The 19776-nt window shown below is 45.8% G+C and overlaps 1 protein-coding gene across 1 annotated transcript; it reads right to left on the bottom strand.

Moving 5' to 3' along the window:
* Positions 1–1629: 1629 nt before the first annotated feature.
* Positions 1630–11895, bottom strand: PRKAB1 (protein kinase AMP-activated non-catalytic subunit beta 1). The gene is given in 8 exon segments (XM_051972902.1): positions 1630–3248; positions 4406–4458; positions 4461–4538; positions 6687–6801; positions 7065–7158; positions 8127–8290; positions 11024–11191; positions 11757–11895. Coding segments are annotated over 7 exon segments (810 nt in total). The 5' UTR covers positions 11183–11191; positions 11757–11895; the 3' UTR covers positions 1630–3101.
* Positions 11896–19776: the final 7881 nt, after the last annotated feature.

The raw sequence follows: 19776 nt of genomic DNA, 5'->3' as shown, positions 1-19776 counted from the left end.
GGCCCACTGTGGGCCAGGCATTGGACTAAGAGCTGGAGGTACCCCAAGAAAGGCAAAAACATGGTCCCTAATTCTCAAAGAGGGAGGGAACATGCAAACAACTAAGATGTAGAGAGAACAAACGAGATTATGATGTGGAGGGAGGGCCTGGGCACTAAGGGGGATGGGAAAGGTTGTAGCAGGACTTGGGAGTCAGGAGGGGAGATGAGGGAGAGCATTCCATCTCTTTAGGGGACAGCCAAAGATGATGCTTCAAGTTGGGAGAAGGAGTGTCTTGTTTGAAGAACAACCGGGAGGCTGGCGTCACTGATTGCAGAGCACAGGGCATAAGGGGAAGAAGACTGAGAGGGGCAGATTATGAAGGGCTTTAAAAGTTAACAAAAAGATAATATTTGATTCTCAAAATGACAGGAAGTCACTGGGACAGAACAATGACCTGGAACAGACTGGAGTGGGGAGATTTGAAGCAGGGAGTTCAATCAGTAGGTTTAATTACTGTACTCCAGGTGGGGATACAGGTCTGTACCAGGTGGTGGCCATGTCAGAAAAGAGGAGGGGGCGGTTTCGACGGCCCTTGCAAAGGGTAGTATTGACAGGACTCGGCAGCAGATTGGACATGGGGAGGACACTTAGTTTATGAGGAAGATGGCAGTAGCTTTGACCGTAACGGGTTGGTTAACTGTTGTCCTTTGTGACGTCACCATAGTCAAGTGATAATGGGTCTAGCCTGAGCTTGGAAGCCTCTATCACAAGTTGGGAGCAAAGAGGGAGCATCTGGAGTGGAGATGTCTCTCAATCTGCACGTCTCACTTTTCTTTTGCCCTATTGCAATTCAGCTTTGCCCACAGAGCAGAGTTCCGTCTTTGATGTGGGCAGTCCTATGCCAGCATCTCCCATGTCTTATAATAATTCCAGAATTCTTCAGAAAGAACTCAACAGGTGTCCTTGTATCATTTTGTTTGACCATCACGGGAGCACTTGTCTAGTTTTAATTCTCGATAAAATAGTCTTTTGGGGAAATGTGTGTGTGGGATAGTTGAACAACTTTGACAATAACAAGAAAAGTTTGAAAGAGGGGAAGGTTTGGGATAAAAGAGAATGAGTTCAGTTTGGGATATTTAAGATGTCTTTATGGCATCTTTCCTGTAGATGAAGTTACCTAGCCCAGATGAACCATATCCTCAGTAACTGGCACGATAGTGGATAGAGCACTAGCCCTGGGGTCAAGAGGACCTGAGTTCAAATAGGGCTTCAGACAAACTCAACTTATACTAGCTGTATGGGCAGGTCACTTAACCCCAATTGCCTCCCCCCGCCAAAAAAAAAAAATCCCACAAAATAAAACCAAAAAATAAATGCCTGTTGAATCACTTTTAGTTATATTTGAGAGATGATGGAGAGAGAGGTTATTAGATAAGCTAACATAGATTATTGTGATTATGTGATTTTGAAAAATTTCTAAAAAATAAGGGAAGTGGTCAAACAGGAAAAAATCTTTGTGTCAAATTGCTCATGTAAGTATTTGAAATCCATATTGTTCCCCATCCCCACTTAGATTTTAAGCTCTTTGCAGGCAGGAACTATCTTTTGTCTTTTTGCATCCTCAATACTTAGCACATAGATGCTGAGTCAGTGTTTATTGATTCCTTTATTAGCTCAAGTGCATCCAGAGGGCAGCAAGGATGACCAAGGACTTTGAATCCATGTCAAATGGGGTTCAGTAGCAAGAACTCTGGGAAAGGTTAGCTTGGAGGAGAGCCAGATGGGAATAGCCTAGGTCTTCAGGCTCTTATAAAAGGGCTATCATGTGGAAGGGGGGGATTAGTTTGGTGCATCTGGCCCCAGGGGAAGGACTAGGAACAATTGGGGAACTTGCTAACAGGGAGGCTCATGGAACGTGAAGCTCTTCACACAGATGCTGGGGATCCCCGCGGAGCGCTGAGGTTCCTGCCCCTCTGGCTATCTGTGATGCTGAGATTAAGTCACTGATCCTACAGGAATGATCTGATAATGGTCATCAGGAGCCTTCAGAACTCTCTCCCCTTCCCCCCAATCACGGACCCAATGATATGGCCATAATTTTTTATAAAATGCTTTTATTTAAACCTGTTCAGGAGGTATGAGAAGGTAACAGTGATTCAGTGTTTCCACAACGATACAAGAGGTGTGAGTGTCTGAAGGCTCGGGAGCACTGAATGAACAACACTGGAGTGAGGTAACAAGGGCCGGCCCGGGGACCTTGGCTGCTAACCCCAGAGTGGGCCCCAGAGTGGGGGAGTGCCGATTCCTGCTGGCATTTCCTTGTGAGGTCACCCACCCCACAAAGTCTAGATTCCCTTCAGAAACAAAAGCTTTGCTAAATGGCTGGCCCCTGCTGGAGCCTTCCGTGATCATTTGGTTTTGAAATCTCAGCTAAGGGGGTAACTCAGCAAACAGGTCCCCTGTTGCCGCACCCTAGAACGAGCGATGACCCCATCAGGGCACTGGCTGGCCCTCTAGGCAGCCTGGCCCCTGTGGGATGACTAGAGGGTTGCACCAGGGGTCCCTGAGGGGCCCCATGATCCACACCCAAATGCTGGTGATTAAAAAAAGAAAATGCCTTAGAAGCCTGCGTCATTGCATCTCTACTATATACATTCCCGTCTGCAATAATTTTGGATTAAAAACACAGCATACTCAGTGTGCGTGAGGGCCAGGGCCGGAGCTTCCTGTCGCGCCCACGGACACACATCCTGAGACACAGAGCAGCCCGCCCCTGTGATCGGGGCCTACTGATGATGGTTTGGGGGGGACGCGTGCCTGCAACGGAGCACACAAGTTTCCTCCCGCTTCGGGCTGCGGCCAGTCTTCCGCGCCTTCCTTACGCCCTCCCCTCAAGGTAAATGCCAGGTTTTGTGGTCAGTCAGTGGCCATGGTGAGCGGGCCGGCTCCTCAGGAGCTGCCTTGCCAGAAGGAGATCTTCAAGCAGGGTGGGGGGAAATGTCCTAGAAAAGCGTGGGATGATTCCTTGGGGGGCAGTTCCTGGGGCGTGAAGCTGTGATGGGTCGGGTCGCGCTGCGCCGTCTCTCCGTCGCTCCCAGCGCGGCGGCCTCCTGGGGGCTTCATATCGGCTTGTACAGCAAGGTGGTGACGTACTTCTTCTTGTAGCGGTGGGTGGCGCTGAGCACCATCACGCCGTCCTTGATGGAGAGGGCGTACAGGTGGTTCAGCATGACGTGGTTGGGCTCGGGCAGTAGGGCAGGGTCACACTGGGAATGCAAGGGGGAAAGCCACATTAGACCTGCTTCCTCCTCCTCCTCATGAATAAAGAGGGAAGAGGAAGAGAAAGAGGATGGGACAGAGGAGAGATAGTGGGTGAATGGGAGAGGAGAGAAAGACTAGGGAAAGACAGAGAGACAGAGAAAGATGAAAGAGAGAAAAGAGAGGGGGAGAGATGGGAAGGGAAGAGAGAGATGAAAGAGAGAGAAGGGAAGAGAGAGCTGGAAACTTCTTTACAAGATCCCCCCATCCCTTTTTGTGAGGCAGTTGGGCTTAAGTGAATTGCCTACAGGCACACAGCTAGGAAGTGTCAAATGTCTGAGGCCAGATTTGAACTCAGGTCCTCCTGAATCCAGGGCTGGTGTTCTCTCCATTACGCCACCTCCCTGCCCCTTAAAGGGTCTCTTAAATGACATAAGGGTCTTATTCAGAAGAGCAGCCGGCCGCGAGTCCAGCACTTATAGGTTCCTTTGGGTCACAGACATCACGGGGTAGGACACAGCACGGGCTGGCTTTAAAGGCTTACATTTCTGCCCTCTCACAGCTATCGGCACAACAACCAGCACTGAGTTTTTGGCCTGGGGGTGCTGTGTCCACTCTCAGCTTTCCTTCAAGGAAAAAGCATAGTAATACTGGCCTCCCACTTGGGGCAAAGCAGATTTTCAGGCGAGTGGGGAAGAACTTCAGGGCAAGATGCGAAATGAAAGAAATCAACCTGTTCCTTCCTACCAGGGGCATTTCTATCAACAAAACCCTGGCTTCTTGACTCTCTATTTGGAAGATGCTGTGCTAAGTACCCAGAGTAGTCCTGGACAGGTCAGAGCAGTCACATTTTGTGAGATGGACTGAGCTATATCACTAAACTGGTACCACGTCTTCCCCACAAACTGAGGAGTTGTTTTCATATACAAGGTCCCTTAAATGTTGATGAGCTGGGGGACAGGTTTGTTTTTTGATGAGGGTAGTGGGCAGAGGAAGGGCAAAGCTTCTGACACTAAGACCCTTCTGGTTTCAGGGCCGTGGGCACAACTTATTTGAAGTACTAAAAGGTCAAGTCATTTCCACACAAACACACAAAAAGGGAGTTACCTTGCAAAATGGAAATAAGATTAGATGAGAAAAAGTGGAATTAAGCTTCTGTGCTCACCGAGATGCCAGTGTCCTTATTCAGGATGACCTGGAGCAGGTGTGGGGGAAGAATGGGGGACTTTTGAAACGTTCCTCTGGTTTACAAGTATAGGGTTCCTGATGGTAAGGTCCTGGCGGCGAACTCGACAGCTCTGCCAAGAAGAATGGCATAAAAAGACATTTAATAGAAGCAGCTGATATTTATGAGAAAACCCATCTAACCCATGGCTACTTTGGGTGGTTTGGGTCTCTACGTCACAGACTAAAAGGGACTGACCATGAGAAAGCCCTTTAGACCTTGGTTAAGGGATTGGCACAAGTTTCAGAAGTGGCCGCCGAGGTCCCCGACACTGGGACACGGTCAGGAACAGGCAGCTGCTGCCCTTCACCACTTGTGCGGATCATGACCTGGATTTTTTCCAGGGAGCACCAGGAACCCTCTGGTGAGACTGGGCAGAACAAAGAAGGAAAACGCAAGCCGGAGGTGCCAGCCGCGGCACCAAGGTGGCCAGAACTGCCAGGGCATCAAAAAACTTTTTTCTATAGAAAATTTTACGGAAAGCTGCCTTTTGTTCTTGTTTTCCATGTTGTTCTAGTATAATCTGGATACCTGCTGGCCCTCCAGGGTGAGGCAGACGGCCCGGGCTGGACTGGGTGACCTCTGAGGCCCTTCCTTCCCCCGCCGGAGAAGGCACCTCATTGGGGGATGGGGCTGAGGCCGCCTCCCCACCACCCTTCCAGCTTCTAGAGGTCGTGCACGACTGAGCGCGACTTTTGCCCCACTGACTACCCGGCTGTCAGGCTGGCTTTGGAACCTCATCCTCTGTGTTAGGAGAGCACCGAGCCCAGGGCGTTCACGGCCTCAGGAGCCTGCCTAACCACTGTCAGTGCTAAGAAAGGCATTAAGTGCAGAAAGCTGAACAGAAGAGACAGCTGGGAACCTATGAGATTTATTTTATTCAACACTGGCTAAGGTATATATTTTCCCAGAAGGCAATCAATATTGAGAATATCTCACTAGAGGGAAGGACTTTTAAATTATGCCTCTTAGGAAGAGGGGGGCAGATTTAGGGGAACCACTCCACAGAAATCAGAGCAAGTAGGATGCTATTTGCATAGCTCAGAAATCAGAAGCAGCCATTTCTATTTTAGTCATAAATGCCTTCCTACCTGGATAGTTGCTATTTTTTAGGCTTCCAAGTCCTGTTTAAAATCACATTAATCAGCCACACACTCTCACCAGAGGCCACTGCAATTTTCAAATTCAATAAAAATAACAGGAGCTTATGATGAGATTCTAATGATTATGATTCATCCAATGCATAAGAGTTAAACACAACCCAAACTTCCTCCTAGGGAGAAAGGTTGCTAGAAAAAGCTAGCTCAGTAAGTGATCCCCATAATTGGCTAAAACCTCCATGCAGGGAAGAGAGAGGCAGTTTGTGTAAAGATTCAATTACAAACACACCTCTAAGCCTGAACTATGGGTTCCATTTGTGTTCCTTGGTAATTGGCCACCCATGAAGAGAGTCTAGAATGCTGCACACAAGCAGTTTCTATGCAAGCAGTCTCCTAGGCACACCTACACACGAAGGCCAGTGCGGTTTAAGGTGGCCAGACGGAGTCACATCCTGCCCTGTGGCCCACGCTGTCAGAAAAAGGACAAGAAAAGTCCTGGTTCCTGGCTTTTTTTCCCCGGGACAGACCTCTTCCTGTCCCTCTCAGCGACTCTGAAACTATCAATTTACAACACAAATAAGGCCAGTTGGTGAGCAGCTAGGACTGGAACCCCCCAGTCACCCTCAGACCCCCATCCAGCAGACAGAGCCACAGCCGGTGGCCCAGGAAGCCCCCTCTTGGTTATTCCGCCCTGGGTGGCAGCAGCTGCAGCTTGGGGAGCCCATCCTGACCTCTAATACTAGTACTGAGCATCTGCTTTCTGGGGCTGGGTCTCAGAGTAGTCACAAAAGGAGAGAAATGACAATGTATCAGCAGTAACACTGGTGTGACACAGGCAAAGGAGGTAAATTTTGTTTTTTGAGCTTACTGCTTACCTGATTCTAGGGAACCATTTCACTTCCCTGGATCTTGGTTAAAGACCAGAGATGGCCATAAAGCCCTTGTCAGCTCCACACCCTAAGATCACATATAGAATCACCAGGTGCATTCAATGTTCCCTGCACGTGGGCACTAACCCAGGAGTCGGGCCAAAGAACAAGCCAGATGGCCCTTGGCTGCATGGCAGCGCCCTCGAGCTCCCCCCTCCACATAGGGGATAGAAAAGAGCTGGGGGTTCCTACCGGACACATCGGAGCACTTTTGGGAATCCACCATTAAAGCGTCAAACACTTCAAAGTCAGTTTTCTTCACCTGAATGACGTTGTTAACCGTGCCAAGCTGGCTGGTCACTACTGGCTGGGAAGAGAGAGAAGGGGAGAAATCACAACATGGAAGGTCTCCTGCTGTAGAGGGCGTGGAATCCCTGGTGTGTGCCCTCATCTGCTGGCTAAACGGATGGCTTAATGAACAAACAGCGTCAATCGGCACCGTGGCCCGGCTCAGCCAATGGGAGAAGCCTTGGCCCAGGGGGCTGAGGACCGAGGGCCTGGTGTGCGCCAGCCTACAGGGAAGGGTCTGGTTTTCTGACTGATCTCAAGGAGAGAAGAAGGAAGCCGTACCTCAGAGGGATCGTAGGTCCACTGCCCATCCACAAAGAATTTGTACTGATGTTCTCCTTCTGGCAAATCCAGGATTGCTACAAAGTTGTTGTGGCTGTAATGTCAAAGGAAGCAAATGATTTGGGTTGGCTCGGCCCTTGGTGTTCCCCCACTCGTAAGAAGAAAATATTTTCTGTGACTTCACTGAACCACCCATCCAAAAGAGAGGAAGCTCCGCTGCAGCGGAAAGGCATTTTTAGACCACTCAAGACAATTCAGTCCAATGTTCAGATGGGAGCCGCAGGAGCCAGCCAATGCCATTCCTAAACCACAGGAATGAGATTCCTTAATTTTTGTACTTCCTTCCCCCAAAGGGGACCCTGCCAGATTCCAGAATCTGCCTCCTACATCTGCACTAAATGCAGCGAGGGCGCACAGTGCTGAAGAAAGCCACACAAGGGACCGTGCCCCCACTGGAGAGCCAGATGTCCCAAGTGAAGGGGGCAGGGCAGGATTCGTGGCCAGTTTGGTTTGAAGAGGAAGCAACATGATACTAGGGAACAGATTAGGAAAAAAAGTCTGTACCAACAGACTGTTTCCACTCTATTCTCTCAAGAGCACATGGGAACCTTCTAGCGTGAGTCTGGCTGGGCCAACCACCATTATTTTCTGCTATCCTCCTGGAGTCCCATCGGAAGACATATTTTTTTAAATACACAGCTGAAGTCAGCATCTATGGGTCAGTCCAGCCACACAAAAGCTTTCTTGTATCCCTGCCAATGACAACTATTTACCCTTTCCCTTTTCTAGGAGTCATCCTAATTGAAGAGTTTAAGTTCCAATATCCAAGTGAAAGATGTTACAATTGTTTGGGAAACAGGAAGTCTTATTCTAAACACAAAGAGGTTATTCCTAAGGACAGTTGGCTGGACCCCAGAAATCTGGGTGTGACTTTCTGAATTGCCCCACAAGCTATTTTCCTGTTCCTATCTTCAGCCAAAGCTGTCATTTACAGCGTTTCATCCAAAAAGATAAATGCATCGACTTCTCATAGAATTCAAACATAAAAACTGCCTAGAATACCTTCTTGTGAGGGGGAGTTTCGTCCAGTTATTGAAGGATCCAGATAAGTAAACCTCTTTTCCTCCCCCTGTCCAGCGAAACACAGTCGGACGAGCCTGAGTGGGAGCTCTGTCATTCACTTCTAGATCATGCTGCCATGCAAGGAACTCTTCCTTTTCTGGAGCCTAGAAGCACAGCAATTTAGAGCTTGCTAAGTCCCCTACCAAAAGCAGTATCATTAAGTGAAGAGTTTTTTTTTTTTTTTTTTTTAAGGGGAAAGCACTCAATCAGTTTGGAGAGTCTAGTGCCAAGACTGGTTAAATTATTGCCAATTTACTATCCTAAGAGAGTTTTATGAGACACAGATTTATCAATAACTAAAGTCATCAACTCATAAAAAAATTTCTGGTTATTCCCAATAAAGAATTTAAAGTAAAAAGGTTCAGAAAATTTTTGAGTCACTAAAGGATAGATAAAAATTAAAAAAAAAAAAAAAGACAAGTCAACCATTTTAAACTATTTTAATCAAGTAATCAACAACTGCTTTTCCATGTCTTTCATTAGACTGGCAGCAGGCCAAAGAAGTTTGAAACAGCAGAAATTTCCAATTTTTTGTGAGGGGGAGGGAAGGGGAGGAATGTGCTCAAAGTGCTCCCAAAGAAATCAGTTATCAATCCTTGCTAAATGAGGAGGTACCTTTGGCTTACAGTTATTTGCTAGAGATTGCTGACTTCTAATTAAGACCTAAAACAAATTTTAAATTATAATAGAAACACTTCTCCTTTAGATTGAGCAACTGCTAAATTAATTTAGTACAATAAGACTAAATGGGAGTGAAGTGGCACAATATAAAGCACTGGGTTTGCAGTCAGGAAAACCCAAGTTCAAATCTTGCCCCACATACTTACCTGCTGGGTGACCCTGGGCAAGTTACTTTACCCCATTTGCCTCAGTTTCCTCTCCTGTAAAATGAGCTGGAGAAGGAAATGGCAAACCACTCCAGCATCTTTGTCAAGAAAACTGAAAATGGAGTCATGAAAAGTTGGATGTGACTGAAAATATTAAACTATTAAATGCACAGAACTTTGATCCACTTAAAAAAAAAAAAATCAAAAACATTTTCATGTCTCTTTCTACTTCTAGTAATATTAGATATTGAAGCTATTGAGACATTGCTTTTAAATGGCTTATTTTCCCTTTCTTCTACTGGAATTAGAGTGAATTTAGCAAGTTCCAGGGGGCCAAAGGTCAGGAGGATACAACTAGAGATTTGGAGCCAGAAGACCCACGGTTCTACCCCTCCCCCTAGGCTTTCCAGATGTTTGACTAGGGACAAGTAATGACTTTTTAAAGCCCAGTTCCCTAATATGCAAAATAGAGAAATATACCTAGTTTATTCCTCTCTCAAAGGGCTATTGTGAGACTGTCGGCATTTGGCACATTGGAAACCTTCACCTGTTATGTAAATGTCAAATTCAAAAAGACAGATTTAATACTAAGATAAGCAGACTCCAAGCCAGACAATGTGGAAATAAAGGGATTACCCAGCCCAGTAACTAAGAAAAGTACAAGGCCGAGATGGGAAGGAATCCTCCAACTCCTAAGAGGCAGGTGATAAGGTTTTGTTCTAACATTCATAGAGGAGAAAGTTAAAGTTTAGTAGCACACTTCTACTATCATTCCACTGGTAAATGGACCTAGAACCTGGACGTTCTACTTTCAGGACCAATGTTCTTTCCATTGCTGCTACACAGCCTCTTCCCAATGGGTCTAGAATAATTAGGGCATGAGAAGGGCACAGAAATAGTCCGATGTCAGCAGATGTCAAAGTCAGCTTACTAAAATTGTCTCCCTTCCTCTGGCTCACTTTCCCACAAGTTCCCCTTATACTGTATGATAAGAGCTGCTAGTTTCTTAAGATATACTAAGTTCAATATCAGTTGCCAAAGCCACACAATGTCACCATCACCTTGAAGATGTCACAGCAATGGAAAATAGAGAGCAGAGTTGGCAGGGAATGATTTTGAACAAGGGCATAAAGGGGCACTTTGTTTAGTCTTTGAAAAAAGCTGGTAGCTCAGAACTCTGAATGGAAAAAAAAATTATATGAAGATTACACTTGTCTCTGCGAAACAATTTTTCTTGGTTCTATTTTATAGAAAAATTTTTAAAAGTTTTGTTTTGAACTAAATAAACAGAATGGGAATACATATACACATGTGCAAATTATACAAATGTTATATCTATATTACAAATACATGTTATATATACATATAGTATAAAAAGAGGGCTAACTGTACATGAAATTGCTTAGAGCTTGCTTTCAAGTACAGAACAAAATCTACTTGGTAGCCTCAAAATCCTTTCCTTGTCTGTTTTTTCTCTCCCATGAACAAAAAAGATACTTCCATGCCCTTTCTTTTTTTTAAGAGTAAAAAGGTTTTCAAAAAGTAGAACTAAGCCTGATAAGCCTGTCACTACCTTAACAGCGTTGCTAAGACATAAAGCCAACACAGGGCCCCATTTGGCAAGAAGCAGCTTGGGTTGGGAAACTACCATTACAGAACAGCAGCCCAAGGATACAAAGTACCAGCCCAGGATTGCAAAGCAGCAGTCCAGGGACAGCAAAGCAGCAGACAAGGACACAAAGTATCAGCCCAAGGATACAAACTACCAGCCCAGGGACCAGGAAAGCTGCAGCACAGGGACACAAAGTAGCAGCTCGAGGATACAAAAGTATCAGCCCAGGGTCACAAAGTAACAACAAGGGGACAGCAAAAGCAGGCAGCCCAAGGACACAAAGTAGCAGCTCAGGGATACAAAAAAGCGGCCCAGGGAGCAGGCCAGCTTGACCATCCAGGAGCTGTCCGGTCCCTCCTGGGGTCTCAGTAGTAACACACACTTCCTCAGGCCTGTACCTTGATATCCTCCGAGTGGAAGAGGTCCGCATCCTCGGGGCTGTCCATCAGGATCTTGGGCCTGTCCCCATCCTTGGTTCCCCCCGTGCTGTCCCTGCGGGGGGTCTTGTGCCCACCCTGGCGCTCCATGCCAGCCCGCTCGCTGCTTGTATTGCCCATGATGACGGTCTGTGGGGACACGAGGGACACCCGTACATGCTAGTGGAGGGGCTGGGAGGGAGGGAGACGGGACCCATGAGGGGATACTCACATTCCCCTCTGGGGGATGCCAACATCAGCAGGACGGGGACGTATGGGGGCATCCAGATGTTATCTGGGATTTGGGGCGGGACGGGAGACCTGACCCACCCTGGTCCCCCCGCTGGACTGAGGACTGCCATCACCCTACGGGAGATATTGACATCCAATCCTCTCGGGAGGACCCCAACACTGGCGGGACAGAAGGAGGGCTCACACGCAGGGGAGAAGCACACCCACCAATGCAGAAAGGAGATGGGGGCGGCCCAACGCTGACAAGTCACACGTGGGGATGGTGAGGGGGCATCCTAACCCTGGCTGGGGATCGGGAGGACGGGCTGGTCACACTACGAGAACCTGACACGTGCGTATCCCCCCCAAAGTGATGGGGAGCTGCACACACGCAGCGGGATCCCAACACCAAAGCACACACGCGGCGGAAGAAGGGGAGGGCCGCGGGCACCGGGACCTTAGTTTCCCTCCTCTGGTTCTTTACCTGCTGCTTTTGCTGTTGCAGTTGCAGTGCAGTTGCTGTTGCTGTTGCTGTTGCAGCCGCTCCTGCTGCCGCCGCTATAACCGAAAAAGCCCCCGCCAAGCTACGAGGCGACGACTTCTTCCCGTTGGGCAATTTCCGCTTCCGGTCTCTCTGCGAGTCCTCCAAGTCACAGAGAACTATAGAGGCGGAGAGCTCGCAACGGCCAGCGAGTCGCCACTTCCGTTTCCGGTGGTTGCGGCTAAGGTGGAGTACTAAGGAGAAGCGTATGGCGAGCAAGAATACTTCTGCTTCCGTTTTGGGGAAGACCGGGGAGCTTGATGAGGAAGGGAAAGGGGGCGTGACAAAGGATGAGGTTCCTTGTCAGGCCTGCGCAGTCCTGCAGTCCAGAGGCGGGGCGGGGGGAAGACAGGGGAAAGAAGGAGGGCGAGGAAGGGGGTGGGGGGGAGAGGACTCTCCAGAGCCAGATTCTGAGCCTGCGCAGAGAAATCCTGTCGCTGGCCTTTACCCCGATGCATGTCACGTTTCTTCAAAGCGCGCTAGGTGGCGCTGCGCGTAGAGCTTTGGCCTGGAAATTGGCACAGTGTAAGTTCGAGTCCACCTCAGACCCAGGAAGGGTGACCGTGGGCAAAACTCAGTTTATCCATCTGTGAAAATGTCTCTCTCCTAGAGTTGTTGGGTTATCAAAACCTGATAATAGCAAACTTGAAAGCTTTATTTTAATACTAGCACTTAATAAATCTCTAAGCCTCAGTTTATCCATCTGTGAAAACATCTTTCTCCAAGAATAGTTGGAAGAGGATCAAAATCTGATAATAGCGAACTTGAAAGCTCTGTTTTAATGTTTACGCTTAATGAAGCGCTGTCCTTCCCAGATTTGCAGAGGAAGGTATGGTACAACTTCTATTTGATTTATTTCTACTTTCCCCTTGTGGGTCAGAAACCATTAATAAAACAACTGGATAGATCTCTAGAAGCAAAACAAAGTTTATTTACGCTCTGAGAACGGGCTTCCCACCCATCAAGCACACAAAGCAGGGGAGGAAGCCGTAGGGGCAGGGTTGGCGCTTTTACCCCTAACACAAATTCCCCCTCCCACCACTGACCCTCATTCTTATTGGCTGAGGATCTTACATTTTAAATGCACGAACTATCCAAGAAATTGAACTTGACCAACAAGTACATAGTTGCCCATATTTGGCTGAAATAGGGAGGATAACAGGAAGGGGGCTTAAGTATGCCCTTAGGGGGATGACAGGGAAGGGATAGCAGGGAGGAGACTTTAAGTATGTCTTTAAGAAGATAGCAGAAAGAGGCTTTTGTCCTTAAGAAGATAGCAGGGAGGAGACACTTTAAGTATGCCCTTGACTTAATGCTTAAAGTCCTTTGTAATGCCAGAGAAACTGAGGCAGGAGAGAGATTAGAGAGTTTTTAATATTTTATTAATGGGAGAGTAAGATTGACTGGACAGGACTCTCATCCCAAATTATCCAGTCAGATAGAGATAAAGATATACTGGGACCAAGGAATCCATGTTGGTCCCAGGTCTGGAGGAGACTATCATCTCAAAGAATCCAGCGTCCAGCATCCACCGCCAGCTGCCATTCTCCAGCAATGAATGGAGAATCTCTAACCTTTATATACCTTTTGGAGACAAAGAAGAGGGAAAGAATAGGAAAGAGCGGGAAAGCCCAGCTGGAAAAGGCTATGAATCAAAGAGGAACCCAGAGACATGATGTCTGAATACCCAGAGATAAAGATGTTAGTGAAATACCTTGGAATGTTTTAGAGGGATGTTGACAGAAGATAAAAAGGAAGTCTACTCTCTTGTTTATCTTGCTTGGGCTAACAATTTATAACCTTCATGGACCAGAGGGAGATTTACAGCTTAGGGGAGTAATTAGGGAGACTGGGACAAGGGAAACTTGTACAAGGAAACTGAGTCAGGACAGTTAAAGAGAACTGTGGCATAACACCTTCAGGCCTACTCAAACTTTGAAATAGATGAAGCCTTACTATATTTTCACAACTGTTTTGAAAGATCTCACTTTATCTCGTTCACCCTTTTCTAGGAAAAAATAGAAAATAAAACACAAGAAGCTGCTTAGTTTTTTCCTCTGCAAAAATGAAGATATTTGGATTGACTAAATGACTTTCAAGATCCCTTCCACATCTAAAGCTGGCCATGTCAATCCCTTTTAAGGGAGCCCCTAAGCATGAGCCACTCCTTAGCTTTATTTAAAATATTCCTACCCTTTTTCACAGTCCCAATGACTCAGATAGTGTAAGAAAAACCAGATCCCCTTCTTAAGGCCTGAATTTGGAACTCTAAATGAACCCTTATGTGTAATGCGGGAGAAACTGAGCAAGATAGAGATTAGAGAGTATTTAATAATTTACTAACTGGAGAGATCAGTTGGATCCATGGTTTGGTCCCAGGGCTGAATGAAACTATTATCTCCAAGAATCCAGCAAACAATCAGAGTTCTCAAAGACATATATACACACGGGGCTCAGACACAGGGGATAGACTGAGGCAGGGGTGGAGTCAGGATGCTGAGAGCAGGAAGGGGACTCTGACAGGGTGGGGTGAGCCTCCAGAGAGGGGGATGACATAATAGGGGAAGGCACCCGGGACAGGGGAAAGGCATTTTCTCTGACATTCCAATACCTTGGAATAGGGAGAGGCATTCTGATATTCTAAAACATAAGATCTTTTATCTTTATCAAGTATTCTGAAAAGAGGGAAGGGAGGTTTTGCAGAACTAAGAAGCAGAGAAACTGAGGCAGGACTGAGGATAATTAGGGAAACTGAGTCAGGACAATAAAAGAGAACTGTGGCATAACATATGGAAGAGTCATGGGTTGGGGTAATGTAAGTATCTTAAGACTTCATGCCTTCAGATTCCCAAAGCAGCAGCTCTGTCTGACTTGAAACAGTGGCACCCTTTTAAGGCCAAACCCGGGCTAAAGTGAGCCAGGCTCATCTCTAGAGAAGGTTGATGGATTTTGGAAGTCATTCAGGCCAATGACCTCTAACCTGTGGATTCTTAGACTTTCAGTTCTGCAAAATACATCATTTATTCAGTAGTAGTAGCCAAGTTGAAGAACTTCTGTGGTGTCCATTAAATTTTATAGGCATATCCCTTGCACATGGGATTTCCACATGGTATTTGTGATTTGTTGTGGATTGGCGTAAGAAATTAAATGGGAATTTTGGGATAGTTTTGTGGAAGCCGCAGATGATAGGCAAAGGTCAGCAGATGATATAGTCTATAACTAGATATTTAGTCTAGATTTTACAATAAGTGAACGAGATGGGGTGAGATCTTTAAAGACAGTTGTGAAAATCGAGTAAGGCTTCATCTGTTTCAAAGTTTGAGTAGGCCTGAAGGACTTTAAGCATTAAGTCAAGGGCATACTAAGTCCCCTCCCTGCTATCCTCCTAAGGGCATACTTAAGTCCCCTTGTTATCCTCCTATGACATCAGTGTCTTTCTGTTTTGGTCAAATATGGCAACTATGTACTTAATGGTCAAGTTCAATTTCTTGGGTAGTTCCCAAGAATGTAAGATCCTCAGCTAATAAGGATGAGGGTCAATGGTGGGAGGGGGTATTTGCATTAGGGATTAAAATTGTTGACCCTGCCCCCTACGGTGCTTCCTCCCTTCGATTATCTGCTCGATGGGTGGGACGTCTGATTCTCGTGAGAACGTATAATAAACCTTGCTTTTCTTCTAGAGATCTCTCCAGCTTTTTTTATTAAATAAGTATCTGAACCACACAATAAGGTACTGTAAACACCCCGTAAAAGAAAAACAAGGGACAAAAAACTTGGGGCAGATTTTCCAGATTGTGAAATAGGGAGAATAGGGGATGGATTCATGCCCCTAATATAGATATGGAAGGAACAACTACACTACAGACAAGGGCCAATGCTAGGCGTTAGGTATTTTAAAAAATAGTTAGCATTTACATAAAGCTTCAAGTTTTGCAAAGTGCTCTTCATGTTATCTCATCTGATCCAATAACAATGGGAGGGTTTGTAAATACTCATTTTACAGAAACAAAACTGAGGTGGACAGAGATCAAATGACCTCCTAGAATTTCATAACTAGTGTCTGAGGCAGAATTTGAATCCAAATCTTGCTGCCATAAAGTCACTCTACTATTCTGCCTTATCAGATCTTTTTAGCTTAGCTTCTTGAGCATATCAGTCTCTAGTAAATCTCTCCAGTTATCAAGTCCTCTTCTAGCTCTTTCTTTCAATTTCCTGCCTCCAAGGTGACAAGCTCACCTCCTACTTTAGTGAGAATTTGGGGTAAAATCATTGCTCTCCTTGACTCCCACATCTAGCGATCCTTTGATATCCTCATTTGCCCTCTTTTCCCTTCCTCCAGGCTCAGAGGACTGATAAGGTGGTCCTTCTTCCCACCCAGTCAGAGTCTTCTCATTGTAGCTTATGTCTTTCTTTCCTTTATGAGAGTCTGGAATGTTTAACCCAGGATGGATTTTAGGGGAGCCTGTGAATTGGGTGAGAAAAGTGACATCTTTGTTTTTGTTGACATCTAAGTGAGATTTAGCATTTCCTTCAGTTATTAAAAATATTATTCCCAGGAGTGCAAAAAGGTACATGACAAAATCAACAAGCATTTAAAGGTCCACTATGTACCAGGCACTGTGCTAAGGGCTTTACAATTATCGAATTTGATCCTCACAACACTGGGAGGTAGATAGTATTATTAGCTCCATTTTACAGATGAGGAAATTGAAGCAGAAATTCAGTATCTTGCTCAGAGTTACACAGATAGTGGCGTCTGAGGCTAGAATAGAATTCAGGACTTCCCAATCCCAAGTTCAGCCCAATTATGGTGTCCACTGCACTCAGTTCTGCTCTGTTCTCTCTCTTCTCTTTCTCCTCCTTGTTCTCTGTCTGTCTCTCTCTCTCTCTCTCTGTGTCTGTCTTTTCTCCTCTTTCCTCCTCCTCTTCTTCCTTCTCTTCCTCTTTCCTTTTCTCGCTCTTTTTCTCTCCCTCTCTGTCTCTTTCTATGTTTCTGTCTCTCTCTGTGTGTCCCCATTCTCCTCTCTCTCTCCCTCTTCTCTCTAGCTCTCTCATACACACACCCCAACCTCCTATAATTAGGAGGGGTTGGAGAAGGTTATTTGTAGAAGATGGGATGTTAGTTGGGATTTATGGGAAGCCAGGGAAGGCAGGAGGAGATGTGGAGCAGAGGGAGCAGCCCAGGTATGAGGCAGAACCTGAGATGATGCCTGGGGTCTGGAACTATCTCATGGGAGAAAGAGCAAGGAGACCAGTATCTCTGGATTACAGAATACATGGGGGTGGGGGTGGGATAGGAATAATGGTTGAGAAGAAAGGAAGGGGTTTTAAACCTTTCATGAAGGATTTTAAACCTCTAGCAAAGGATTTTTTGATTCTCTGGAGGTTACATACAGAGCCCCCAGAATTTATTGGGCCACTATATATTTATGGGGGTGAGGGACATGTTCAGATGTGAACTTCAGGAAAATCACTTCAGTGGCTGAATGGAAGCTGGGAGGCTGAGAGACCCACCTGCAACTACAGCAATGGTCCAAGGATGAGGTGGTAAGGGCCTGCCCTAGGGTGGGGGTAGAGTCAGTTTAACCCACAAAAAGATTGAGAACCCCTGTTTTCTAGGTGTTTGCCTTGTCAATCATTCCGTAGCAGGCCTTCAATTTCTATTTATCTTAGAGTACCTATGAAAGCACTTAAAAAAATAAAAAACCTACCCCAATCTTTCCCTGACCAAGCTGACCCCTCAAGTTATGGGTCTCCTGTAGTGCTCAGTTCTGAAAAAGAGTAGTTAAAGGGTTTGTGGGTTGGTTAGCTTTGGTGAATAGCTTTTTGGTTTTAACCTTCAGTAGAAGGATGGCTTACTGTGTCAAGAAATGAAGGTGATATAAAGTGAAAAGATAGATGTAAAGCGAGATTGGAAAGAAAGAGTAAATCGCAGTCCTGCGTGGATTCCTTGCCTGGGACATCCGGCTTCCTGATGACCCTACGGAAATGGCATTTTCCAAGGTCACCAGTGATCTCTTGGCTGCTACATCTTTTCTCATCTTTCACTCTCTTGAGCTTTTTATCTTTTGAAGTTCCATCCTTCAGGGAACTCTCTTTCTCTAGCTTTGGCAATGCTGCCCTCTGCTGATTTTCCTTTTTTCGGTCCGACCAATCCTTCTTTCCCCTTTGCTCCCTCATTTTATGCCTCCTAAACATGATATACCACTAATGACTACCTACTGCTTTCTCCTTCTCTTTGTCCCCCTCTTCTTCTGCTTTTCCTACTCCTCCTCCTGCTCTGCATCCTCCTTCTTCCTCATCTTGTTCTTCTACCAAAGCCAATAAATGTACATTCACTGACAGTCACATCATTCTCCTCTTCCCAATCTTCAATCTTTTCTCATCTAATAGTTCCCTCCCTGCTGCCTACAAATACCCCCACCCCCATCCTTAAGAGAAGAGCAAACCAAAGTCCTCTACCCCTTTTATTAGATCCCAGAACGCCTATGCCCATTGTCCTGTCTCCCTTCCCTTTCTCAGCCAAACATCTTGAAATATCCATCTACACCTGGTGCTTCTGCTTCCTCTGGCTCACTTCTAAATCTTCTACAATTGGGTATAAAGACCATATTACTACTCTTTCCAAACTTACTGACAAAGTCTTACTTTCCACATTTAACAGCTTCTTTCAGTCCTATCTCCCTTGACTCCTCTGTGGCTTTTGGCCTGACTGCTATTTCCTCTCTCTGTGCTGTCAGGACTCTGCTTTGGCTCATCTGACCTTCTTGGCATCCTTTGCTGATTTATCGCCCCGGTCATCCCCCTGACTGGGGATATTTCCAAGATTATCTTTGAGATCTTCTCTCTTCCTCTCCTTTTTCTCTCTTCACTCAGATGACTATGATTTCATCAGTTCCCACAGTTCAGGTTACCAAATCCTCTTTTCCTCTCTCACCTCTACTTCCTGGCTTCCCTGAAGACACAGTTCAAACCCCACATCCTACAGGAGGCTTTTCTGGGTCCTTCCATATGGCTAGTGATTTCTTTCTGAGATTTCCCTTCATTTACACTGTGTATAGTGGATCCCAAAAGTCTTAGTGCTGTTTTGAGCTTCAAATGACATTAAGATTTTTGGGAGACCGTGTATGCTCTCTGTGTGTGTATGTATGTATGAATGAATCTCTATGTGTATATACAGATTCAGACAGACATATATATATATAGTTTAATATATATATTTTATTTACATATACACACAAATATACACATTTATCTCTTCTGCATTTATTTGGATACCCTGTGTTTGCTTATATATTTGTTGTTGTTTTAGTCCAGGGGTCCTCAAACTTTTTAAATAGGGGGCCAGTTCACTGTCCCTCAGACTGTTGGAGGGCAGGACTAGAGTAAAAACAAAAACTTTGTTTTGTGGTCCTTTAAATAAAGAAACTTCATAGCCCTGGGGGAGGGGGATAAATGTCCTCAGCTGCTGCATCTGGCCTGCGGCTGTAGTTTGAGGACCCCTGTTAAATTTAGTCATTTTATATCTGACAATGACTGAATTTGAGGTTTTCTTAGCAGAAATACTGGAGTCATTTTGTAATGCCAGAGAAACCGAGCAAGATAGAGAGTATTTAATAATTTATTAAATGGAGAATTATACTGGGATCAAATGGATCCATGGTTTGATCCCAGGGCTGAATGAGACTATCTACAAGAATCCAGCAAACAATCAGAGTTCAATACACACTTGGCTCAGATGCAGGGGATAGACTGAGGCAGGGGCAGAGTCAGGATGCTGAGAGTTGGAACAGGATTCTGACAGGGTGGGGTGAGCCTCCAGAGAGGGCGATGACATAATCAGGGGAGGCATCCCGGACTTGGGGACAAGCATCTTGATAAGACAGTATCTGACATTCCGATAGATTGGGATGAGGAGAGGCTTTCTGATATTCTAAAACATAAGATCTTTTATCCTTATCAA

Source organism: Antechinus flavipes, chromosome 1, assembly GCF_016432865.1.
Source record: "Antechinus flavipes isolate AdamAnt ecotype Samford, QLD, Australia chromosome 1, AdamAnt_v2, whole genome shotgun sequence".
Classification (NCBI taxonomy): domain Eukaryota; kingdom Metazoa; phylum Chordata; class Mammalia; order Dasyuromorphia; family Dasyuridae; genus Antechinus; species Antechinus flavipes.
Note: the sequence above shows the minus strand (reverse complement) of the source record. Positions and strands in the feature narration are given on the sequence as shown.